This window comes from Piliocolobus tephrosceles, chromosome 12 (genome assembly GCF_002776525.5).
Source record: "Piliocolobus tephrosceles isolate RC106 chromosome 12, ASM277652v3, whole genome shotgun sequence".
Lineage (NCBI taxonomy): Eukaryota > Metazoa > Chordata > Mammalia > Primates > Cercopithecidae > Piliocolobus > Piliocolobus tephrosceles.
This window is the reverse complement of record NC_045445.1, coordinates 45,634,881-45,661,595: the sequence shown is the minus strand read 5'-3', so window position 1 is coordinate 45,661,595 and position 26,715 is coordinate 45,634,881. Positions and strand designations below refer to the sequence as shown.

General features: G+C 38.5%; 2 protein-coding genes across 3 annotated transcripts in view; one reads left to right on the top strand and one right to left on the bottom strand.

The window, feature by feature from the left end:
* LOC111536655 (collagen alpha-6(IV) chain-like) overlaps positions 1-25,645 on the bottom strand; it is a 314,428-nt gene extending 288,783 nt beyond the window's left edge. Inside the window, exons 1-2 of the mRNA XM_026451994.1 lie at positions 25,531-25,645; positions 24,111-24,162 (exon numbers count right to left, since the gene is read on the bottom strand). Of these exons, the coding sequence (XP_026307779.1) occupies positions 24,111-24,162; positions 25,531-25,544 (66 nt within the window). The 5' untranslated portion in view covers positions 25,545-25,645. The remainder of the gene's footprint in view (positions 1-24,110; positions 24,163-25,530) is intronic.
* A 370-nt stretch (positions 25,646-26,015) lies between these two features.
* The window catches only part of COL4A5 (collagen type IV alpha 5 chain), a 274,761-nt gene continuing 274,061 nt past the window's right edge, over positions 26,016-26,715 (top strand). For both annotated transcript variants that reach the window (XM_023203109.2, XM_023203108.2), the window contains exon 1: positions 26,016-26,387. In XM_023203109.2, the coding sequence (XP_023058877.1) occupies positions 26,307-26,387 (81 nt within the window). In that variant the 5' untranslated portion in view covers positions 26,016-26,306. The remainder of the gene's footprint in view (positions 26,388-26,715) is intronic.

Here is a 26,715-nt window from a genome sequence, read left to right as displayed (position 1 = left end):
TCAAAAAAAAAAAAAAAAAATGCTGAGTATGGTGGTGCACACCTGTAGACCTAGCCACTTGGGAGGCTGAGGTGGAAGGATCACTTGAGCCTGGGAAGTCGAGGCTGCAGTGAACCATGGTTGTGCCACTGCACTCCAGCCTGGGCAACAGAGTGAGATCCTGTCTCAAAAACAAAAAGAATAAAAGAAAAAATAATGCAACCCCTAGTATACAGCAGCACTGGTGAAAACAAAACATGTCTTTGAACCATATTAGGATCATGGATCACCAGTTTGTAACAGCTAGTCTACACTATAGTTATTAGAGGATTTCAGATAAATGTAAGATTAATGGAGGCCAGAGCAGTCATAGTACAATTTGTGGAGGTAGTGTAATTTGAAGGTACCTTGGCAAATAAGTAGGATTTCTCTTCTTTCCAACTGATTCCTTTAGTGTAAACATACTTTTAAAAGGTCTACAAATATCATCCGCTACATACCCAACATTCTCTATTAGCAAATATCTATACATAGCTGAATTAATTTAGAATCAGGAAAGCATATCTCTTTCTTACCTACAGGATTTATGAAAAAATGAGGGAGACTGGTAAGCCATTCTTTCATGTGGCAATTCACATTTCACTTCCTCCAAAAAAACTTTCCTGTTTACCCTGGTCCCAAATGGGCTCTCCCTTCAATCACCCCAACTGACTACTATAAAATGTAATGTCTATATTATTTATTTGGTTCACACAGGAGGCTTCTATTAGAGGAAGAGGAATGTACTAGGTCACAGGATGGGCAAGAACAACAAGAAAAGCAGGATTATGAGAAGACCAACTGATTCAACTTGTGGCTTTGTAAATGGTTATTTTATCTGTTAGCCAGTTAATAACTTAATATCATTAAGTCTCAGTCACTTTCATCTACAAAATGGGTATATAATCCCTACCTATCTGATATAACTGGTAAGTAGTTCAATTCAGATAATATATATAAAAACTCTAAACACAAGTTTAAAGGAAATATCCTTATCATTCATCATTCCAGCCTATGAGAATGGGTTTCTTAAAGTTCACTCTGGAAGAATGATCAACATTTCAATTTACTAGTTGCAAAAAGCAACTCTTACTATGAATTATTCATTGCTGCTAGTAGCCTTAAATGATGAGAATTTATAAATAACACATTTTGAGCTGCATACTGAAGATAAGGTTTATACAAAGGAGATCTGACTATATTGTTCAGGCTTCACCTGGCAAACAACATTGAAGACCAAAGAAGGTAACCAAATAAGCACAGGAAAAATGAAGTAGCTAGTAACGCTGAATGAAAGGGCACTGGTTACCTCCAGGAGAATTTAAGCCAAAATACCTGCCATAGGACTTGAGTCCACAAAGCTGTAGTCTCCACTGTGGCTTAAGTAAATGTTTGGCATGCGTATCTTCCTAGCAACCATTTGTATATTCTTTCCCATTCTTCCTCGCTGCTTCTTCTTACTCCCAGTGACAAAGCAGTGAAGGTTTATTGTTAAAAACAGGAGATTTGGGGTTAGTCAGACATTGGTTTAAATGCCAGTTCTGCCACTTGCTAGCCATTGACCCTCCACAAATTATTTAACTTTTGAGTCTCAGGTTTCTCATTTGCAAAATCGATTAATATTTTATTTATAGCATAAAGTCTGGCATGCAGTGTATGCTGAAAAAGCACCAGTTATAATTGTTAGAGTAGAAAATGAACAATTTGTTAAAGCACTCCTTCAAAACTCACCTCAATCATATTCCCTGCTTCAAAACTATCTTTTATCTTTTTAAAAACAGCCTGAGTGAAATCCTCAGCCAAAATGTTTTTAAAAATCTGTTTTTCACTAATGTGGAAATTACTTGTACTTCCTAGACATATATGGAATTTAGGATAATGTCTAGGAGTATCAGTGGCCAAAGGAATGTATCTACAATAGTTTACTTTTAGACAGTGTGTGATCATTGGTAAGAAAATATTTGGGCCCCTTCTGTATTAGGGAGTTCCTAAGATTTAGAAATTACACAGCTTAATGAATAACCACATACTAACCTGCTGCAAGATGTACCTGAAATTTATTGTATTCTTTTAGCTCTTTATCCATTTAAGTATAAAATCTAACAAGCCAAGTCACTGCATTTTTTTAAGTGCCTATGGTGTGCCTGATACCATGTTGGGTGTAGAAGGGCACAATCAATGATGCTTAGGATCTGTCTCCCTATTAATTGGTAAACAAAGATGACTGTATTTTTCACACTTGAGGAAGAGTCACGATTCAATATAATGGTAGTAGAAGGTAATATGAAGAAGACATACCTTGATGAATTAAGAAATATTTGAGCCTCCATTTCCTCATCTAAAATTTACTTAATACTGTATCTTCCTTTCTTATTTCATTGTGTTCCTGACAGGATCAAATGAGATCACATGTGTAAAAGAGACTGTGTTAACTGTGTACAAATATTAGATGCTGATAAAGTATTCATACTGCAATACAGGCATGAATGTTACAGCAGTAGCAACCCACTGCAAGATGGGAAAAGAGAAACTGCCCATATGAACTGCAAGCAGACGAACTCCAGGAGCTTCCACCAAAGGACACTGCCTGATATCAGCAGCACCACAAGCACACATGAAGAAGAAACCTACCACCCTACTGCCTTTGGGTGGTTGTGAGGATGAAGTAAAAAATGTAAATAAGGTTCTTAGTACAATGACTGGCATATAGTATTATCATCATCCTTTTGCCACTATTATCATATTAGTAGTAGTAGTAGTAGTAATTAATCTACATAGAATGGCCTAAACTATGTTCTTGTTCTTTCACAGTTCTGAAAGAAACTGAAAGCATTAGTAAGTTTCTATTCTGAAGTCAGTTTAGAAGCCTCTTACGGCCACTGAATAACTGTGTATCAGTAGACTGAAGCCTTCTTTCTACCAAATTGTTGTTCTATGTAATATAGGTAAAATTTTTAATGTTCAGCTCTGCATGAGAAAAATAGTTGTAAAATTCACTGCTTATTAATTAAGACAAATATATAGAGCATATTGTTTTGCTTACATAGTATGAAAACCCGGTACAGCATCCTGCCTAGATTGGGAAACAGGTTTCTATACCATACATGTATTTTGTTTCACAAAATTATAAACTGTTCTACATTCTTCCCTTAGAGTGGTATTTCTTATCCTTCAGAGAACTCTAAGGACCTCTACAATGGATTCATGAACCTGTTTGAGAAACACTGACATAAGAAAGTTAAATCATATTATGGAAATGTGTTTTGATGATGCATTGCCATTTTAAAAAACAAGTACTGGTAAAAGAATTCAACTGGAGTAAGAGTGAACACTCAAAAGGAGTATTACCATTTTGATATTAAAACAATGTTTCTTTTTTTTTTTATTTTTATTTTTTTTTTTATTTTTTATTTTTTTTTTATTTTTTTATTTTTATTATACTTTAAGTTCTAGGGTACATGTGCATAACGTGCAGGTTACATATGTATACATGTGCCATGTTGGTGTGCTGCACCCATCAACTCGTCAGCACCCATCAATTCATCATTTATATCAGGTGAGACGGAGTCTCGCTCTGTCGCCGGGGCTGGAGTGCAGTGGCCGGATCTCAGCTCACTGCAAGCTCCGCCTCCCGGGTTTACGCCATTCTCCTGCCTCAGCCTCCTGAGTAGCTGGGACTACAGGCGCCTGCCACCTCGCCCGGCTAGTTTTTTTGTATTTTTTAGTAGAGACAGGGTTTCACCGTGTTAGCCAGGATGGTCTCGATCTCCTGACCTCGTGATCCACCCGTCTCGGCCTCCCGAAGTGCTGGGATTACAGGCTTGAGCCACCGCGCCCGGCAAAACAATGTTTCTTAAACCTAATAAGTGTTAGATCACCAAGAACATATTTGCAGAAACCCAAATATTGCAGACCATAGTATGAGAAGCAATGGTGCTTTTCTAGCTTCTAAGTGATTTGATATAACCAATAGGTGTTAATAGAAGGATGCTGTCTGACTGCCTCTAAGGATATCTTACGAAATTGGTTGATATCTGTGGTTGAGCTATGCTAATGGCATGAATATTTTGGATATTATTTTCAAGTAGTTTGAATAAATTCTCTTTCCTTATGTAAAATCTTAACATTTATACCTGTGGTTGTCCTAGAAAGTGAAAAATCATTAAAAAACAGTTTACAGACATGAAATGCAAATGATTATGATAATCTTCATAAAGGTCTCACAGCAGATTGGCCGCAAGTTGATAACTGTTGAAGCTCAGTGATAGGAACACTGTTTACTCTGCTTCATTTTGCGCAAAATTTTCCATGAGAAAAAAAAAAATCAGCCCGATTGCTACATAACTACAAGAAATAACTCTGTAAGAAAATATTAGGGAAAATGTCTTTATCATCTCAGATATACCATAAGTAAAACTGATATTGACTTTGCACTAATGGCCAGTGTTCTCAGGTATGTAGCTTTGTCCTCTACATAAAATAATAATCCCAGATTTTAGTGTCAGAAGAGTAATAAAGATCACCTGATGCCAGAGGACAAACTATTGACACAATTCAGAGAGTTATTCTAATAGTTTCTGTGTGGCATCCTTTGACAAGTCTCCTTTTTATCTTTTTATTTATTTATTTATTTTATTTTACTTTTTTTTTTGAGAAGGAGTCTCGCTCTGTCGCCCAGGCTGGAGTACAGTGGGACGATCTCAGCTCACTGCAAGCTCCGCCTCCCGGGTTTACGCCATTCTCCTGCCTCAGCCTCCTGAGTAGCTGGGACTACAGGCTCCCGCCACCATGCCCAGCTAATTTTGTGTGTGTGTGTGTGTGTGTGTGTGTGTGTGTGTGTGTGTGTGTGTATTTTTAGTGGAGACGGGGTTTCTCCGCGTTAGCCAGGATGGTCTCGATCTCCTGACCTCGTGATCCACCCGTCTCGGCCTCCCAAAGTGCTGGGATTACAAGCGTGAGCTACTGCGTCCGGCCTGACAAGTCTCCTTTTTCTTAATCTACAAATTTAAATTATTGAATCCATATAAAAACCCAATGATATATCCTTCCACTGCATCTTGGGCAAAGGTTGGTGGTACCTGCAGATACCCTGGACCACCCGTGTCACATTGGTTGATATCTTGACAATAACTCTGTGCCTATGTATTAAGATTTGTTTGTATACAAGATGCTGCCTTTATCATTTGTGATTTTTAGCGATAATCTCATTGGCTAGTGCCTTCTCTTAAGCCCTTACTAATAGAAAATTTGCTTAAGAGGAATTATTGTAGAACTATATAGTAAGCTATACATGAGAAGAATCCACAACATATCATATAAAAAGTAGCTCCAAGCTGAGGCAGGTTGACATAGCATAAACATAATGCTGTCACCGGGCTATTGATTTCATTTTTAATTTTAATCCTGGAACACTGCCTGACATTCTAAATACTAGTAAGAAACAAACCTGCAATAATCAAATATATACAATGCCTTATTTTAGATTGAGGTGCAGCAGGGGTGGTATTTATTTGAGTCTTATAGATAGGATTATGTTATCGATCCATTCAGGCCAGTTACGTGTTTGCTTTAAGCAAGAATACACACTTGTTGGCATAGGAATCCCAGGAATCTGATTTCATTACATGGAATTCATCAAAATATTCAAAAGGAGGCATTTAAATGGAAAATTCCTTCTATTCAAGATTAAAGACCAGATTCTGTTGTTACCAATTGTCTCTGGAAGTAAATTACACTGCTGTCAGTTATACAACCTTTTAAATAATAGGACATGGCATAATAAATATAAAACAGTCTATGAGTCAGAAAACCTGAGTTCTAGTTCAGGCTCCTTTAATACTACCTTGTTACATACACTTAAGCAAATCATTCAATCTCATTGTTATGGTCAAAGGATCACAGAATTATAGCTATTCTATTACCATAACACTAAATAGCACAGGAGGGCAGGAAAAGTCAAAAACAGATAATTTTATTGAAACAAAATTGTTCCAAGCTAATATCTTTGTCCATCACTACAGCATACAACTGCAAGAACACCAAAGGGGTAGAAAGAATTCAAACTGAGCAAAACAAAGAACATGGTCTTGCATTAAACAATACGGACTGCAATATGCACAAAAATTACCAAACTGACAAGTTCCTTGGTTTCTGCAGGAGCAATGGAACAAGAATGAATGAAATCGAAGGGACATGACTTAGTAAGATGTTCTAGGGAAAGAGACAGGGCTAGAGAGACCAGAGATGTCTTTCTACAGGGTGCATTAACTGTGCAAGGGGGTCATTAGGGCTGCTCACTGAATATTTTCAGCTCTCCACCTTCAGGGCACATAGTAAGATTATACTTGATGTCCCTTAACTAGCCCCAATCAAAGCTGACCAATGGTATATGAGAAAAAAGTGCCATATCCTTTCTAGGAATAAGATTTTATTGGTGATGCAGTGTGAGACCTCCAGAACTCTCTTTCCTTCTGCCATGATAATAAGCAGTGTTCCAGATGGTGGCTGCTCCATCTAGGTCCTAGAGTGAGGACCCTGTAATGTCCCCCAGGTGACTCATTATGGACATGTAGCATAAACAAGAAGAAACTTAGGTTATTTTAAGCTACTGAGATTTGGGGAGTTGTTTGCTATGACAGCATAACCTACCCTATCCTGAGAGAATGGATGGCAGTTAGGAGGTCAAGCACTCTGCCCAACAGAAGGCAAAGCTTGTCTGTTTTCCTCCAGGCAGTTGAGCCTCAGTAGGGGCCTTGGTGCTTCTCAGAGGATTGTGCTTTAAAATACTGTAGGATTCTATTATGAATATGAACAAAAGTATGTCACTGTTACTGGCATCTAATAGTGGACATGAAAAGATAAAGGCACAATTCAGGACAAGGCAGGCTCAGGGGACTGGTATAAGCCCTTTTTCTCATTCTGCTCCAAGTAAATAGTGATTGAAAGTCATATGGCTCTTCAATGGTCCATCCAGAATAAATGGCCCCAGTCCAGCTTGAAACAAGCAGGTGTCCTTCATAATAGTGTTGACGTTTTCATTTGTCAGTCTATTTAGTAGCAGAATGAGCGAAAAGCTGAATAAACAAGTAGGGGAGAACTACATTTTTACTTTCTGAGGTCCTTAAAGGTGACCGGGCCGATGATAGTGTTACAAGCTTTAGGAGATGAAATTAAATTTATATCTCTATATAATTTAATGCTAACTAGTCTTTACCTAAGTGATTTTCTCCTGAAGACTCTACAGATTACTGATACTGTCTAACCGGAACAACTAGTAGTTATAGGGCTGCTAGTAGGCTAATGAACAGCAGTGCAGGACATTGAGGCAGTAATTGCTGGCTGTCTTTTTGGCATGATCCCTGTCCATTAGCAACATCTTGAATAAAGAGCTGGAAGATGATGAGATGCAACACAGTGGTTTGAAAATTAATTGCTAATAACAGCTAAATTTATTGAGCGCATACAACAATCAGGTGCTTTAGGAACATTACAGCTAATTCTTACAACCACATGAGTTAGGCATTATATTTTCTAAATGAGGAGACTGGGGAATATCAAGGGAGTGCAGAAGCTAAGGGAAGGGAAAGAATCTAGAAGGACAAGTGAGCCAAGAGTAAGAATCTGCAGGTAGTTCAGTAAGGATAATGATGAGAAGAAGCCATTGGATTTAGTGATTAGGAAGTGAACTTTAACAAATTAATCTCAATGAACTGGTTAGGGAGAAAGCTGGAATATAAAAAGCTAAGCAATAAATGAGTGGCAGAAAAGTATATGCACTAGCTGTAGACAATTTTTTCATGAAATCTGGTACTTTGCACAGCTTACCTTTATCCATGTAAATCTCATTAAAGCTATGGACCTTTTTCCCAGAAAAGTCCACATACACATCAAATTCTACACACAATTTGAGGGTGCTCATAGATCTACCTGAAACTAACTTAAGAGCCCCAGTTTAGAAACGAATGATATACACCAAATTTATGACAGTGGAGGTGGGGCCATGGAAGTGGTACATAAGTGGTTTTATTTGTATTGGCAGTGTTTTACTTCTTAAGCTGCGTGATGGTCATATGGGTGTTCATTGTGTTACTTTATGTCATATTTATATAAATGATATTATAGCTTTTTGTTGCCTAAAATATTTCATACTAATTTTTAAAATAGAAAAAATGACTACATAGCATAACATCTTTGTTTGAAGAATGCACATTAAAGTATTTGAGGGTAATGTGGCATCATATTGGCAACTTATTCTCCAATGGTTAAAAAAAAAAAAAGGGCTGGATGCTGTGACTCATGCCTATAATCTCAGCACTCAGGAAGGCTGAGGTGGGAGGATCACTTGAGCCCAGGAGTTCCCAGCTTGGGCAACAAACCCAGACCTTGTTTCTACAAAATTTTTTAAAAAATTAGCTGGACATGGTGGTGCATGCCTGTAGGCCCAGCCATATGGGAGGCTGAGGTGAATGGATCGCTTGAGCCCAGGAGTTCCAGGCTGCAATGAGCTATGATTACGTCACTTCACTCCAGCCTGGGCAATAGAGCAGGACTCGGTCTAAAAAGAAAGAAAAGGGAAAGAAAAAATTTGTACTATACTTGGAACTATTCTGTAATTTTGAAACTGTTTCAAAATGTTACAAAGACACTAAAAGACAGCACTAAAAGGAAAACAAATGGACAAACAAAAATCTGTAAATGAACACATACTCTCAAAGGACTACAGGAAGGGCATAACCAAACTTCCGGGGGAATATACACATAGAAATGTATAGAGAACTTTCAAATACAGAAAGGAACTGCTGCCAATCTGACTCTAAAATGCAATGTTTTATGTCAAAAATCTTTTCCCTGCTGACTTATACTCTGAAAACTACAAGTCAACGGACAAAGAAGGAGAAATCTCAGCACCTTTGGCTATCCTAGCTGTTAGGTTGAATGGGAGCCTCAACCTACTCTCATGGCTTCAAGGACTGGAAAGTTTAGGCTGAGGGCTCAAAACAGGTGCTGGACGTCAAAACAGGGAAAGCTATAGATCTCTTCTAACATGAGCATTGTGTCTTCCATTCTTCCAGTTGGGGTGCAATAAAGGGATTTGGCAGGATGGAAAAATAGAAGAATTTGGAAATTTAAGGATTGCAGCTGCAACTCCCTGACACAGAATATACTGTTGGAAGAGTCTCATCACTTCACTAAGATATAAAACTCAGAAAATGATATTTTTGCCTTTAGTTTGTGATTTCTTTAATTCTTCAGACAACAAAAACTGAAAATCTTACTAAATTTGATTCCTACTATGTCAGTTTCAAATTTTGTCTTCTTAGTTTCCTTTGAGGGAAGAATGCTTATACAAATGGCAATAAACACATAGAAAATTTACATGGCAAAATGTTATGTGATGTTGTGTACTGTGAGAACTAGATTTGGCAATTGACCAGTTAAATGTGAGAAACATGCTTCCAATGGACAGAAATCAAATGGTTGGCATCAAGTTCTTAACAAAAGCCCTAACATCAACAATAATAATAGCAAATAAGATTTAATTAACACTTGCTGAGTGCCAAGAGTAGTGCTAAGAGTGTTATGTGCATTATCTCATTTAAGCATCTCAATAACTCTATGAAGTAAATCCCGTTCTTTCACAAATGTAACAATGGAACATGAAAAGTTAAAATGACTTCCTCAAGCAGAAACAGCTAGGAATGGCAAAGAAAGAACAGTTTTAAACCTCAATCTAACATTCTTGTTCCAGCACTCACAGTAACAGCTTTCCAAATGGAAACTCTTATTATTAATAACATGATTATTAGATGCACATACCTCTGACTTCTGACACCTACAAAGCACTGTACTGATTGCTATTTGGGGGAAATATTGACACGATCCTAGGTCTTTTGCTCATTGTTTTTATGCAGGATAATTGCTTGTACATATAACTCCCTGTATCCTATATATCTAACATAGATATATTTACCAAGAGTCTACAATCTGTCTTTTTATAATAAAGGTTTTCCTTTAAACACAGTCTTTGCTTTTAGTTTCTTCCCTCTTAACCACTTTTATCTTTCCCCTGTTCAAGAAGTTGTAACAACACCCACATCCCCAATCAAAGCCAATTCTTACCTCTGCCTTGAGGTTAGGGTCTCCATAGCCTGACCCTGTTCCAACTGTCCACAGTCGTTTCCCTTTACTCCATAATAATCATCCTGTGCTTTAGCTCTTCTCACTGCCCTCCACTCAACCATGTTCATTCTTGCTAGAACTGTAATATATGATGATTGTTCATAGGGTTCATTGCAGAAGAAAACCTGATTGATGGGGCAAATGGGGGCAGAAGTTCAGCCTGCTCAACGCTTACCAATGAGTGTGGCATGGCACGGAACCATGACTGCCTAGAGGAAGGAGTGCCTTTTTCTAATGTCCTCAAAGATTCTGTATGGGGTGGCCACATTCTGATTCCTCCTACATGTTTTAATTTATGCTTTCTGATCAGCCTGTCTCTCCAATATTTAATAGGGCTGCATTTCAAAGGTAAAGATAAGTCATCAATTCAGATAAATACAAATATATTTGTGTATTTACTTGTTTTTCTAGAAGTTTTCTTCAGAAGAAAACATAAAATCAGGAATGTCCTGGAAAATCTAGAATATATAATATAGATATTTATTACTCATTTTCTAATGTTTCTTTAAGACCCAGCATAAATTATACCTCTGTGACGCCTTCCCTGATTACAATCCATATTGACCTCTCCCTTCTTACACCATCTGTAGCACTTCATTCTGTCTTATGGAGTTTAATGACTGATTACCATATAATACAGTGTATTGAAACTGTGGAAGTAACTGAAATTGTGCTGTTTGAAATTTTGGCAGTTCCACAATATCAAATTTTAATTTCTTAAAAAAAAAAAAAACATATTTTAGGCCATACGGGGTGACTCATGCCTGTAATCCCAGAATTTTAGGAGGCCGAGGTGGGCAGATCGCCTGTTCCCGGAGTTTGAGACTAGCCTGGGCAACAAAGTGAAAACCCCATCTCTACAAAACACGCAAAAATTAGCTGGCCACGGTGGACCATGCCTGTACTCCTAATCACTCCGGGGGCTGAGGCAGGAGGATCGCTTGAGCTGGGGAGGTCGAGGTTACAATGAGTGGTGATCACACCACTGCACTCCAGCCTGGGTGACAAAGTGAGACTCTGTCTCAAAAAAATCCATTAAATAAATAAATAAAATAACATTTTAAAACTGTAATAAAACAAAGCATGCACCATTCAAATGGGTTACATACCAAACATTAACACATTGGAAACCATCACTGATTGTATTAATGGGTGCTGCCCAGTTAACTGTACGTGTGTGTGTGTGTATGTGTGTGTGTGTGTGAGAGAGAGAGTAACAGAGAGGAGAGAGAAGAGAGAGACAGAGAGACAAAGAGGGCATGAATTATGTGTGCAGACCTGGAAATACAGGTTTTCTTGCTATTTCTATTTAACTGCAGAGCATCCTGAGATAGCAAGACAAAAAAGCTCTCACCCCATGATGTTCACTATTACATCAGGATTTTCTCAACACTGTATAAAATAAACAGAAATAAACTGGAGATTAAGACTTCTATAGCTCTCAGGCCAGGCATGGTGGCTCACGCCTGTAATCTCTGCACTTTGGGAGGCTGATGGGGGTGGATCACGAGGTCAGGAGATTGAGACCATCCTGGCTAACAAGGTGAAACCCCGTCTCTACTAAAAATACAAAAAAATTAGCCAGGCTTGGTGACGGGTGCCTGTAGTCCCAGCTACTTGGGAGGCTGAGGCAGGAGAATAGTTTGAACCTGAGAGGCGGAGGTTGCAGTGAGCCGAGATTGCGCCACTGCTCTCCAGCCTAGGCGACAGAGCAACACACACACACACACAAAGACTTCTATAGCTCTCAGTTTCAGACGTTTATGTTCATTTCAAGCTCTTCCTTCCTGACTTTATAAATTACTGCTAAAATTTTGAATTATTAACAAATACATTGATATTTTTGGGGAGGGCATATGAGATTTAGTTTGGGGGAAAAGGGGTCTACTGTTGTAAATTTTGAAAAATGTCCTAATAGAGTGTCCCGTTTTTCTTCGTTATCAACAGCAACCTCAACATCAGTATCTAAGAGCATGTTCTGGATATCTAGTTGCATGCTCGGTGCTAGATATTTATGCAACTTAATCATATCTAAAAGACAATGTAAATCTCATAAATCTAAGGTTTGTTCCAGTCTTTAAGGGATCTGCTACACTCACAAACAGAGTTTAGAGATCTAGTCATTTTAAATTTTCTTTGCCAATCCTCTTCCCTTGGGTACGGAAACATGGTCACTCAAAGTTGTACAGAGCAAGGAAAAATATCAGTAACATTTATTCCCTCCCCAAGAGAAAAATCTGTCTTCCAAAAGACCAATTCAGCCTCAGAGCCAGAGGTCCCAGACAATTCTAGGAAAGCCTTTCTGAGGTAAACGTTGTAGAGCTTTATGACCAGGGAAATTTCCACTGAATAACACCAACTCCCCCTCAATACAAGCAAACCAGACTGAAAGATAATGGCAAACTAACCTTATTATTGTTAGACAAAGGGGAACTGGGACTTCACAGATGCCTGGGGTGGTGCTTTTGGGCATAGTCTTTAGTTGGGAAGCAGATCTCCAAAGGAAATCACAAAGGTAGGGCAGCAGAGGTAGAAGTGGCTTTGGGGAACTGGAACAAGTAAAATAAAAATTCTAACTCTTTTTCCCTTAGGACACTTGAAAAACAAATTCAACAAATAATTAAGCATTTTTTTTCCTAAATTGTCACCCAAATGGGCTCACTACCCATTTTTGGTAGAGAGGCAATCACAATGAATGAGGGGAAAATAATAACTGCAATAGTAATAATTTTACAGTTGAAAATATATTCAATGATTTGTTATAAGGCCATAGTTAATAGGGGAGTTTGTGTTTGAACCTGGGAATATTTGGCTTTAAAGTTACAGCTTTACAGCTTTTAATTTTTTAACCACTTCATAAAGAAATAGAAGGGGAAAAAATCAGGAAATGGACATCCAGAATTAAATACAGAACCCCCAGAAAGCTTGAGAATAGACGCATACCTCATGGCTTGCCTACATTTGATAAATGTGGAAGGACCAGATATATGCTGCAGGAGTGAGTCCTCCATGTATAAAGGGTTTGTTAGAGTACTGGACACAAAATAAGTGGCCGGCAATAACTATAATGCCAATCACACCCCACATAGAGATATATGGTAGTACAGGTATTAGGTAAATGCTCTGAGGAGTTACGGAGGAAGTAAGAGCGCAGAACAGGTTTGACTCTTTTCCTATCCTCCATCCACATCTCACAAAGATCTACCTCTCTCTTTCCTCTTCCCCCTGCTTGTGCTCTGACTATGGTGGCTTAGTACTTGACATAGTTCTTCCCACAGTGGAGCTGACCACAATGCCTGGCACATAGTAGTCACTAAATAAATATTAGCTGAAGGGAAGAAAAAACAGTGAGAAACAGAAGGACAAAAGGAGAGGAGACTTAAGAAAAATACTAACTTAACTTCCTAAGAGAAGAACAATATGTCCATCTGTAGAGACAGGAGGGAGGCAAGGCAGAGGATGAAAAAAGCAGGAGAAGCAGGAGTGAATATGCATGTCCTGTTAAGCCAACATCACAAGTATAACTGTGATGTAAACATCAGTTACATGAGGACAAGACAGGAGATGGAATTGGATGGGTAGGCAGGGCCAGATCAGATACCCTATGGGTGTAGGTAGGTTCCACAAATGTTAGAGTGGCGTGATCAATTTGTGTTTTAGAATAAGCTCTTTGCTTTCAGAGAGGATGGATATCAGGAAAGCCAATGAGGAGACAGTGGAAATCTGAAACCGGAACAGTTAGGTTTGCTGTAGGAAGTCCAGATAAGAGATGATAAAAAACCTAAATTAAAGAGATAGCACAGTAACTCTGCCATTTGTTGGGTTTGTGAGCTTAGATAAATCAGTTAATCTCTCTGGAATAAGAATATTTGTCCCTCACAGGATTGTCTCGAGCAGCTAATGAAATAATATATGATAAAGTGCTTTGTAAACTTGAAACACTTGAAAACATATGTTACTATTTTGGTGGTGAAACTGGTGTAAAGAGATGAGGGGGACAACTGAGAAATATGGCCATTGTCCCCAGGGATGTCCAATTTTTTGGCTTCCTTGAGCCACACTGGAAGGAAAAGAATTGTCTTGGGCCACAAATAAAACACAGTAATACTAACAATAGCTAATGAGCTAAAAAAAATAGTAAATATATCTTGTAATGTTTTAAGAAAATTTACCAATTTGTGTTGGGCCGCATTCAAAGCTGTCCCGGGCCATACGTGGCCCTTGAGCCACAGGTTGGACAAGTTTGTTCTAGACATACAATCTGCAATTAAGAGAGTCTTCTCTGACATCTCCCTTTCTCTCATTTTATCATACATCAGTTGTCAAAACTGGGAAATGATTTTTAATTCTCTGAGGATACTGGGGGGGTGGAAAGATGGGAGAGGAATTTAGTACCTACCTGGTGCATGGCATGTTCACATATAGCATCCACAATAATACCTCAAGAATAGAGTATAATATCATCATCCCTTTTCTGCTGATGAGAAAATTAAACCTTGGAGGGAAAGGGTCAGAAAAAATAATTATTGGGTACTAGGCTTAGTACTGGGGTGATGAAATAATCTGTACAAACTCCTGTGACACGAGTTTACCTATGTAACAAATCTGCACATGTGACCCCTGAGCCTAAAATAAAAGTTAAAAAAAGGATTCATGGGTTCAAGAAGGTAGAGGAAAATGTGACCAGGATGATGAGAGGAATGGAAGTTTGTAAAATTTAAAATCCAAAAGGAATTTCTAGAAATGAAAAATATAGTATCTGAAATGAAAAAAACACACAGATGATATTAATATCAGATTAGACTCCGAAGAAGGAAAAATCAGTGAATATGAAGCTATAGACTTAGAAACTATCCAAAATGAAATATGTGCTTACCATAGAGCAATCATACTCCTGGATATCTACCCAAGAGAAATGAAAACATGTTCACATGAGGACTTGAATATTCATAGCTTTGCTCATAATAATGAAGAACTGAAAACAACCTAAACGTCTATGGACTGATGAAGAGAGAATTAACATGTGATATATCCATTCCTTTTATTACTCAGCAATAAAAGGAATGAACTACTGATACTTATAACAACATGGACAAATCTCAAAAGCACTATGCTGATTACATTTATATGAAATTCTAGAAAAGGCAAAACTACAATAATAGAAAGCAGATCAGTGGATGCCTAGCGTGCAGAACGAGCGGGAGGGAATTGACTGCAAAGAGTGTAAGGGAATTTTCTGGGAAATAAATGTTTTTATTACAATTGTGGAGACAGTTATAAAACTGTACACATTTGTCAAAACTCAATATATGTTGTTGGAGGAGGAATATGGATGTGGTTATAAAAGGACAGCATGAGGGATCCTTGTTGACTTTGGTATCTTGACTGTGGCAATGGATATCCCAACCTACACCTGTGAGGACATTATATAGAACTAAATACACACATATAAATGAGTACAAGGAAAGTGAAATAAGATCAGTGAATGTTATCAATGTCAGTATCTGGGTTGTGATATTATATTACAGCATTACAACTAGGGAAAAACTGGGTAAGGGTACATAGGATCTCTCTGTACTATTTTTTACAACTGCATGTGAATCTGCAATTATCTCAACAAAAATTTCAATGAAACACTCACAAAGAAAAAAGAAAATTAAATCTCAGAAAGGTAAAATGAGTTACTCTAAGTCACACAGCTAGGAAGTGTCAGAGGGCAAAGGCAGCATTTAGACAAAAGTCTGATTCTAGAGTGCTTTCTCTTAAACATTATATCACTGAACAGGGTTGATATTTTTCCATAAATTAAATTGTTATTGGAGTTAACATTAGTAATTTTTAAGATAGACAGGGAGAAGGCAGTTTGTTGCGAGCCATTAGGAGATGTTTACTCATTTGAAAGTCATCTATTGATCACTTATGCTCAGCCTGGCAGTATCCTGGACATCCTAAGTACAAGGTTGAAGAATGTAATGTAGTCATATAAGCATAGGAATCTTACCACTACATGGACATGCTACCAAAGAGGCCAAAGCTCCTTCGAAGCACAGGAGAAGGAAGAATAAATTCATTCTGAAGAGGTCTGGAACTGAACTGTTTCATAGAGAAAATTACATTTGGTCTGGGTATTAAGGATGGAGTAGGAGTTCACTAGATAGAAAAGAAAGCAGAAACAATAGAAAAGGATATTCCAGAGAGAGGGACTGCATATCCAGGAGCAAAGAGATGTGAAAGAACATAAAGTGGTTTGGGAATGGTGAGAAGTTCAGTCTGAATGAAGTGTAACATACACCATGAGTTTGGAAAGGACTGGTAGGAAGAAACACACCAACATGAGGCTAGAAAAGTAGTTGGGCCAGAAAATGAAAGCCCTTAAATGTGCCAAACCAAGTAGTATGCATTTTATCCTGAAAGAAACAAGAAACCAATAAAGGTATTAAATCAGAAGATAACATAACTGGGTTTGTTGTTAGTAAAATAACTCTGGTGGCAATGTAGAGATAAGGATGGAGTCAGGAGGTAGAAAAACCAGTTAGGAGGCCACTGATGTATGAAGTTTGAAGCCAACAGAATATGAATGAAACGCCAGATTCTATAGATTTTTGGTAAAATTATCAAAACTTGGTGAGAATTTTGGAAATAATGAGAGCTGATGGCTGATTCTGTAGCTTCTTGCTGAAACTTGGTGGATGGTGATGACATTTAACAAAAATAAAATAGATCACAACCCGTTGGAGTGTCATGGGAAGGAGAAGAACACAATTTCACCTTTAAATATACTGTATTTGGGTCAATAAAAATAATAATAGCTGGCTCCGGTTGAGTGCCTATATTAAACTCCAGGCACCATTTTAAGTGTTTTGTATATATCAACTCATTGAGAGACAGGTATGAGGGCTTAGTAGGCAATTGGAAATATAGATTTAGAGCTCAAAAGAGATGTCTTGGCTGGGGATATAAATTTGATAATCATCACTGTATAGGAGGCATAGTTAAAACCATTGAGGCAAGAAGACAGTAAAGAATTAAGTTTTGGAAAAATCCCATCATTTTAGGACAAGAGAGAGATAAAGATTATAAATTCCGTAACAGCAAAGTTCACGGTTAACTTATTCACCACTGTGTCACTAGGGCCTGGCATACCATCTGGAATATAGTTGTTGCTCAATAAATATTTGTTGAATGAACAGCATAAATAAAAAGATCAGAGAAGTATAAGGAGAACTAGTGAGGCAAGTTTGTCATAATCCCAAAAGACACAATCGCGAATGCCATAATCCCAAATGTTGAAATCCCAAAGATCAAAATCCCTAAAGTCTAAATCCCTAGAGTCTACAATCTTTGACATTTAAAATCCTGAAAATCACAATACTGAAAGATTACAATCCCGAATGTTGAAATCCTGAAAACTGATTACTGGGGAAGTGTGTTTTTGGTTGCAGGTGGGATAGTTGTGCCATGTTAGTTGCATCATGTGAGATGGAACTATTTCCTTGTCAATGTCTTTATTCAGAAATTAAGTATGGTTTAAGGAGATGCATAATGGGTGCCAAGTTGACAAGGGGTGGACTTGCAGACTTAATTTTAGGTGTCAATTTGACTGGATTAAGGAATACCTAGAAACCCGGTAACGTATTATTTTGGGTGTGTCTGTGAGGGTGTTTCCAAAGGAGATTCATGTATGAGTCCCAGTGGACAAGCTAGGGAAGATCTGCCCTCAATGTGGGTGGGCACCATCCAATAGGCTAGGGGCTGGGAGAGAACAAATAGAGAAGGCAAATTGGTCTCTCTCTGAGAGCTGGGGCAGGCTTTTCTTCTGTTGCCTTGGACATCAGAAATTTGACTCCATGAAAGTGTATTATCACAATGTTGACTTTGTGTGTAAGAATTGTGTGTGTATGTAAAAATGTGAAAACTTCCTCAGTGAATGAAGAGATGTCTTTTTGTACACCCACATTTGTGAAAGATAAAATTTCTCAAGATCTTGGCTCTTTGGATGATTGCATATATGGTGATCACCTATGGTGTTTTTTTATCTATCTTGTCAAAAGATTTTGGTTGTTCATCAAGGTATTTCAGATGACTACAGTTACAAAGCTGGATGCACACAATTACCAACCATAGTGATATGTCTTTATACATTTTTCTTTTGACCTATTTCTTTGTGAATACAGTTCTACTACTTATAACTGTCATACACATGTGACTATCACTAGTACATACTGTTTATCTGTACAAAACTATGTATGTTATTGTTGTCCATTTTATTATGTAAAGTGACCTTTGGAGTGTTCTGTTGTGTTTTATGTTTCTCAAACAACTATCCTTTTAAAAATGTAAGTAAATATCTTTTAAATAATTTTTAAAATTACTTTTTCCAGAATATTTTTGGGATTTTGGTCTTTCAGGATTTTGACATTTAGAATTATGGGATTCGAGATTATTTATTTCAGGATTATTACCAGCTCCCTAGTGAGGTATAATGTCTTAAAAAACAAGAGGAAGTCAGGTGTGGTGGCTCATGCCTGTAATCCCAGCACTTTGGGAGGCTGAGGCAGGTGGATCACCTGAGGTCAGGAATTCAAGACCAGCCTGGCTAACACAGAGAAACCCCATCTCTACTCAAACTACAAAAATTAGGTGGGTGAATGGTGGGCACCTGTAGTCCCAGCTACTCAAGAGGCTGAGGCAGGAGAATCACTTGAACCTGGGAGGTGGAGTTTGCAGTGAGCCAAGATCGTGCCACTGTACTCCAGCCTGGGTGACAGAGTGAGACTCTGTCTCAAACAAAAAAACAAAAAACAAGGGGAAAAAGAAGTATCTGTGTGACTGGGAAATGTTAGATAACACAGTGAAGTCAGATAGAACCGGGACTGCAAATAAGCCATTGGGTTTGGTAATTAGGCAGCCATTAGAAGCTTGAAAGAGGGCTGTTTTCCTGGAGTAGCCTCAGTTGAGACTGTAATAGGTTGAAGGGTAAGTGGTTGGTGATGAAGACTAGACAATACCCAGAAACTTAGGGGTAATGCAATTGAAGAGGTTAGAGTTATTAAAGAAAATGAAGTGATTATTTTTTAATTCACTGTTATAATGGAAGAGAATTCAATATTGTTTATAGAAGAAAAATTGAAACCCTAGGAAAGGGATAGATTAAAGAAAGTAAGATAGTTGATAATTGCTCTTAGCTAATTTTCTCATTACCATTTTCCCTTGAGCATTTGATTAGACTTTAAAACAAGTAAAAGCCCTATGATCTGCCTCACTGGGACATTCAGGCAGATATAAAGGACTTAATAGTTTAATATAGCCTGATGTTACCCCACGATGTTCTTTTTATGTGTGTATGTCTTGTCACCTATACAGCATAAGACAAGTCTATACTCCAAGTATATTATTGTATACTGTTTTTTTTTTCTTTTTCTATTGCTTTTTTTTTGAGACAAGGTCTAGCTCTATTGCTCAGGCTGTAGTGCAGCGTCATGATCTCAGCTCACCTACAACCTCTAACTCCTGGGCTCAAGCCATCCTTCCACCTCAGCCTCCCAGTAGATAGGACTATAGGCAGGCACCACCATGCCCAGCTAATTTTTGTATTTTTTGTATAGACGGGGTTTCACTATGTTGCCTAGGCTGGTCTCGAACTCATGAGCTCAAGCACTCCACCTACCTTGGCCTCATAACTGCTGGGATTACAGGCATGAGCCACTGCACCCAGCCATACTTTTAAGATTATTCTAACAGGGAGCTATGGTGTGTGCCTATAGTCCCAGCTACTCAGGAGGCTGAGACAGGTGGATTGCTTGAGGCTGTGGTGTGCCACAATTGCACCTGTGCTAAAATTATGAAATAATCCATATAATTCAGGCAAATAAAAACCAATATTAATAACTGAGGTCAATCAGTTTTATTCTATTAATGAGATAATAAGGGAAACAGTATACTTTACTCCAGTCATATGACTTGATTATGAGCTTACAGAATATATGAGCATGTTTGCTGAAGACTCCAAACTATGCTTAAAAATTAAAAGATTGTTGGCACTTAGAGTCAACACAATTCCCCCCATGCCTGAACAAACATTAGAAAGTGATTTTGTAAAACCAATTTTCTTGAACTAGAGGTACTTTTTTAATGCTTTTGTAAAACCAATTTTGAACTGCTTTTGTAAAACCAATTTTCTTGAACTAGAGGTACTTTTTTAATGCCATACTTTGGCAGTCTAGTGAAACCTACACACTCCTTTTTAGAATACTATTTTTTTTTCTTTTTGAGACAGGGTTTCACTCTGCTGCCCAGGGCGGAGTACAGTGGCTATTCACAGGCACGATGATGGCGTGTCACACCCTCAAACTTCTGGTCTCAAGCAATCCTCCTGCCTCAGCCTCCTCCTAAGTAGCTGGGACTACAGGCACACACCACTGCACCCTGCTAGTTTTAGAATTATACAATGAAATACATGGGATTACAATGGAAATGGATTACATTGAAATATAATCATTAAAATATGTAATAAAACAATTTTTGATATGGTTATATATTTCCTTCCTTAGTAACACTTTAGATAATAATATCTATTATCCCCTCCTCTTTTATCTTAAAATATATTTGAATTTGACCTGTAAATAATGTATATGTATTATCATCTATGGATTAGCCATTTACAGTCACTTGATGATTTACTTGATAATGTCCTCATACATTTCTATCAGTATCCTTAGTCATCCCAAGATATATATACATATTATATATTTATATGCACACATACACACATGTATATTATATGTTGTGATTTTTCATAGCTAGCTGATATAGGATATTTGCTAGCAGGTAAAGTAGAAGAGTACTCTAAGGATTTATAGAGACACAGCCCCAGATAATGCAAATATTCCTCTTGATCTTTAGAACAGGAAGAGATTGTCTCCATCTCTAAACTCCCTTTACATAATATTCATATTTTGATGACTGCTATAAGACTGAAAATCACAACAGAAAGGACCTACCTGGGCATGTTACAACTTTAAAGAAAGAAGTTGATATTTCTATTAGACCTTGATTTGAGTGCAGCTAAAGGCATTTTACCTATGCTCTTTGAAGAAGGGACAATAGAAATGTTTTCTCTCCTTACCCTCCTCCCAACCCAAATAAGTATCCCCCTAGGCTTTTGACTTTAAGTATGCTTGATTGTATTAGACCTTTCCTGACAGCTCATTTGGAGGGGGCAAAGTGTGAAGAAAACATAAGGATCTGACTACTTCGGGATATATATTTTTTCCTAGATATGTTGACTGATGGTGAGATTTGTATCTTTCTAGACTTTTCTCTAACACGATGCAAGTACATGTAGATAATAACTTATCATTAAGCACTCTATCTTCTAAGGAACACAATGACCACCATTGTCTGAGAAAGCAAATTCCTAGAGAGTTAGGAACTATGTTTAAATAAATCTTTGCATGCTGTGCTCAGTCTAGCACAGCCCCTTAGGTGGTTAGGAGCTTAATAGCCAAAGACAATTATGGATGTTCTGAGATCCTAGACTCTATTTTATGCAGATAAATTGTTCAAATATTTCACCTGAATGAAGATCATTACTCCTTTAAAATAAATTTAATGGAAGCTCATTCTTTAACATGGATTTTAACATTTAGTTTTCCTTTACTTTATATAGATGTGCTTTGTAAACTCGGAAAAAGGAAGAACCCAAAAGCCCCTAAATGACCCAATCTTTAAATGCTTGCCAATATTATTGGCAACTTAATTATCACAGTAAAGAGACTTTGTCGTAGCAAAATGCAACATAGTTCTTGACAATCTATTTTTAATAACTATTTTCATTAATATTAGTCAAACATGGCACAGAGAATTTGAATGTTTAAAACAATCCAAAGGGTGAAAAACACAACAAACTCACGAGGATAAACCGGAATTGAGTGTAGAAGATGAGAACCAGCCCGTACAGATGAGAATGCAGTGCAAAGTGTGTAAAAGAAAAAACAAAACATCCCTTCAGAAAAATCATCTTCTGATAACTTATTCTGTGACTCTCTTTATATTTGTCATTTTCCCCAAAACTGAAAAAAATAGCTTTACAATGTCAAAGATATTGTGCATAAGTAAACAACAAGTGAAGGAAGTGGCTCTGTAGTTAAATAAGCCAAAAAATAAAGTATTCTCTGTGGAGCTCAAGGTCTGTTTTAGACTTACCATGGTCAATCACACTGACACAGCAGGTGACATCATAAAACAATGAGACAGAGTCTAAAACTCATAAACCAAAGCAGTGCTTAATTTTGGAGACTCATTTCAATACTTGAAAGAATTGCAAGCATTAAAGTGGTTTTTAAAGGTATTAAGTGACAGGATGCAGTGCTTGTGAAGTCTTCAGCTATCTGGAATGATCTGTAGTGTTTTTCCCAAAAGTACACTGAATAAAATCAGCCAGAGTCTAAAAATAAAAGTTTCGCTTGAGGGTATTCTGCCCAAGCATGACACTTACAAGTGGCAAGATTCCTGGATGAATTGTTAACTAATCAAGTCCTGGCATTTTCAACTAATGTAGTATTGAGCCTGAAGGTAATACATAACTAAACTTGTATATTGAAGGAATAAGATGGAGAAGTACACAGAGTTTTAGATCAATATCTTTGCTTACGAAGTCAAGAATTTACTTACATAGGAACTGATGTTGAGTTAAGGGGTCACAAGATGTTGGTATTCAAGTTTTCTGGCATCATCCTCTCTTTATAAGATAAATCACTTCACTCTGGTATGTTCTTAAAGACATCATATGCCAAGATAAAATAATCCATTTTTTCATAAACGCATTGGGTGATTTATTAGGTTGAATTAAGTATGGCTCTATAATAGTATTTAAAAATATTTAAAATATTAAAAAGTAGAGCCAATCAGTTAAAACGATCAAAACCCTCAAGATAAATATTTGGAATATATATTCATCAGTCATCTATATAGTGAATGGCTTTGGGTATCATTAAAAATTTTTTAAAAAATACAGCAGTGAAACAGTATTCAACAACTGAACAACTTCATATTCAAACTCAACAGTTTGTATTTCTGTCAGTGTAAGTAGCTAGTGAAACTGGAAAACTGCAGCATGTTTGATTATTTGGATCACTCCATCTTTGTGAAATTATCCTAGTAATTCCACTGGAGATTTCTCTACTTTCTGGGACCCATTAAACTTTTCTTGACCAAATGTCTTCAGAAATTTCTTTATCTGCAGTCCCTAGTTGATTTGATAGATGACATCTAAACAGCCTATGAAATGTTAACTTAGAATTTTTTTTTTTTCTGTTATAACAGCTTTAACTTTTAACTTTCTGGTGATGCAGAAAACGAGTAAGAGGACACATCAGACAGAAATTGAACATCACCTAGTGGTATCAGTTCAATTCAGGTAGTTAAAGAATCCAGATGTCACCTGGTACTGTCAAAGGACTCTAAGCATGTACTGAAGGTTCATTTCCATAGTATCTGGGGCACTTTCAAGTTCCACTCCTTGTGCTCTCCTCCCACTCTCAAACTAGTGTGCCAACTCAAGTTCCTGAAGACCAGGGAAAATTATGTTTCTTCTGCCGCGGAGATTGATGCAGAGGAAGGCATCAGATGCTAGTCATCTGGGGAAGAGGTTCAGAAATGCGTGCATCTTGTGTCTTCCACTTTTGTTTTCCCTACCCTTTACGAAGTTTTGGAAGATACCTTGGTCCCGAAAACACTGACTTGACACCGTGCTATTCCTCTTCAAGAATCTCATTAAGTCCCACTAGAAAGGGGAGTGGTGAAGACTGTCTCGCGGTGAAACTCTCTGCAACCCCCTAACATAAATACTAGAGATGGGCATGGTGAGAGGGTCAAAGGAGGGGGAGGGAAAAGGGTCGTGAGAAGAGACTCACCGCTCCTGCCAGTTCCTCGGTCAGGCACAACGTAACCAGGAGCAGCCACAACCTGAAACGGGAGGGACGGTGAGTGCTATGGGCTCTCTAGGCTTCGAGTTTGTGCGTCTGCCTGTAGCCCCCCGTACCCTTTTGGATGCCTGCTCCCACTTTCTCTGCAGTGACAGAAGTACAAGTACAGTCCCGGCCTGGCAAAGTAACCCGAAGTAAGAAAGAGGAGGGGAGCTTGGGGCAGCAACAGCTCACCCAGGGTGCATGCTTGCGGCTCCTCCGGAGCTGGGTCCCGGGAGACTGCTAAGCGGCTCCGCGGCCCGGGCTCATCGGGGCTCTGCTGATGCTTAGAGGCTGTTTCCTTAGTCAGAACAGAGTAGGTGGACGAAGTAGCCCAGTTTGGAAGAAATTAAACACAGCTTCTAGATAAGAAGTGCCCCAAAGGGAAACAGGCTCAGCGGTGCCCGTTACAACTTGCAGCACTCAGGAGACAGTTCCATGCAGCAGGAGAGGAAGGAATGGAGGGGAAAGGGGCGGGGCTGTCTGCTGTCAATCATCCCCCCTACCTTGGGCAGCCGGTAGTCTTTCTCACTTTCAGGCACCTTTCCACACAACAGCCCTAAGTATCTCCACAGCTTCACACACAACCCCTTAGAGACCTGTACGCTAAGACCTAAACAACTGTGCATCATATACTTTCAACTTTACTGTTAAGTTACACATAAAGAGACATAAGCATACTATTCCCACATAGACAGATGGGCCCGAAAGTGCCCTTGCACACATGCCCAAATGCATACAACACTGATTCAAATTGACTGTACACTAGGCTCTTGGGAAGGGGAGACAGTTTCTGGAGTTGTAAATCAACTCTGAGCTAAGCAGAACCTAAGGATGAGTGGGCCCTCGTGAAGTAGATCCAAAACCTTGAAATACTTTAAAGTGGTTAATTCTAGGGAGATAGAAATGTTGTGAAGAATTCTCCATCAAATTCTTGAAGATTCTCCAAGGAGTTCGCAGAAAGTATTTTCTGATCCTTCTGTCACTCAAAAAAATCTATATATCAGAATTATCAAAGGACCATTCAAGTCTACTTTATTTGGGAGATATCGATTCAGCTGCCATCAACTCTATTTAAATATTTCCAATTAAGTGTTTGTATTAATTCTAAGAAACACTGCACTAAAGTTATTTAATTCCCTGCCCTAAATATTTCTGCAACACAACTACAATGAGAATCAATACCTTTTACATTAGCTTAATTTAAGAGGCATTAATTATGGCATTCAATGCAGCTAAACAAAGAGATATAGCTGTATTAGAATAACATTACACCATAGAGTCATTACCAATACCTGCTGAATGCTCCCAAATCTTATATGTATATAACACACATAAAGTATTCACGCACATATACTTATTTTCTTACTTGTTTATAAGCATATACTTTATTTATTCCCAATATTTTCACATCTTCTGCTTGTATATAGAAACTCTCTGTTCTGTGAGCCGCTGGAAAGTAAAGAAGACCAGCAGCTCAGGGAGCAGCGACCAAAATTTGTTTCTAATGATTAACAATAAAAAGCACGGCCCCTCTGAGATCCATCCGCTAAAAAAATAGTCCCAGTTTAGGTCTCTTTGTAATTGGCTTTGGTGCTCACACCAGTGAGAGTGGAACTGCGCCTAGAAAAGTAGTATCAAAGGAAGGTGCAAATGAACGAATAGAAAAGCTTCCCGGTTGGACTCATGGTGCTCAGTCAACTAGTCTGGAAGTTTCCCTCCTCCAAATAACTGAGCGTCACTCCCTCGCAGGTTGCTGGTGCAGTCTAAAACTGTGGCGGAGTGATACTCAAATTCTCTTGTGCTGGTGAGGAGGGGGGCCGGCCCGTTCAGGGGGAAGAGAGGGAGGAAAGTAGATCTGTAGGAACTGAGTGAAGAAAAAGTTTGTAAGTCTGGACAGAAGGGAAAAGTTCTCCTCAGAGACCGGCTTTGGGGAGGGGAGAGGGGAAGGAAGAGTAGCTCCTTCTTCTTCTTCTTCTTTTTTTTTTCTTCCATTCTTAAAAAGCTTCTTTCTCTTCACCCAAGCCTCACTGTCCCTCTCCGGCTCTAGCTCTCTCCATATAAACCCTCAAGATTATGCCAATTGGTTAGAGCCAGCCGGGAATTTCGTGCGGGTGCTGAAGGAGCTGCGGGAGCCGGAGAAGAATGAAACTGCGTGGAGTCAGCCTGGCTGCCGGCTTGTTCTTACTGGCCCTGAGTCTTTGGGGGCAGCCTGCAGAGGCTGCGGTAAGTCCTCCCTCTCCTCCCCCGCGCCCATCACAGCTCTTTCACACTGAAATTACCTTTTTTTTGGGTCCCTTTATCTTCCTTTCGGCCTTGACCAGGGAATTCAAATTTGCTTTCTCATGTTTAGGAAGAAACATTGTTTGCAACACGGTTAACTCAAGCCTTCTGAAGTCCAAGGGAGAGGTTTAAGTGCTTAAAAATAGGGCTGTTTGCTTCCCTGCAGCTAGCTGCTCTGGGGGCAAGAGCAAAGTCAGAAGTGAGGGACACTAATTAACGGCTCACTAGGCTCTGATGGGTATTTAACACTTTTCCTCCCCTCCCTCCACCC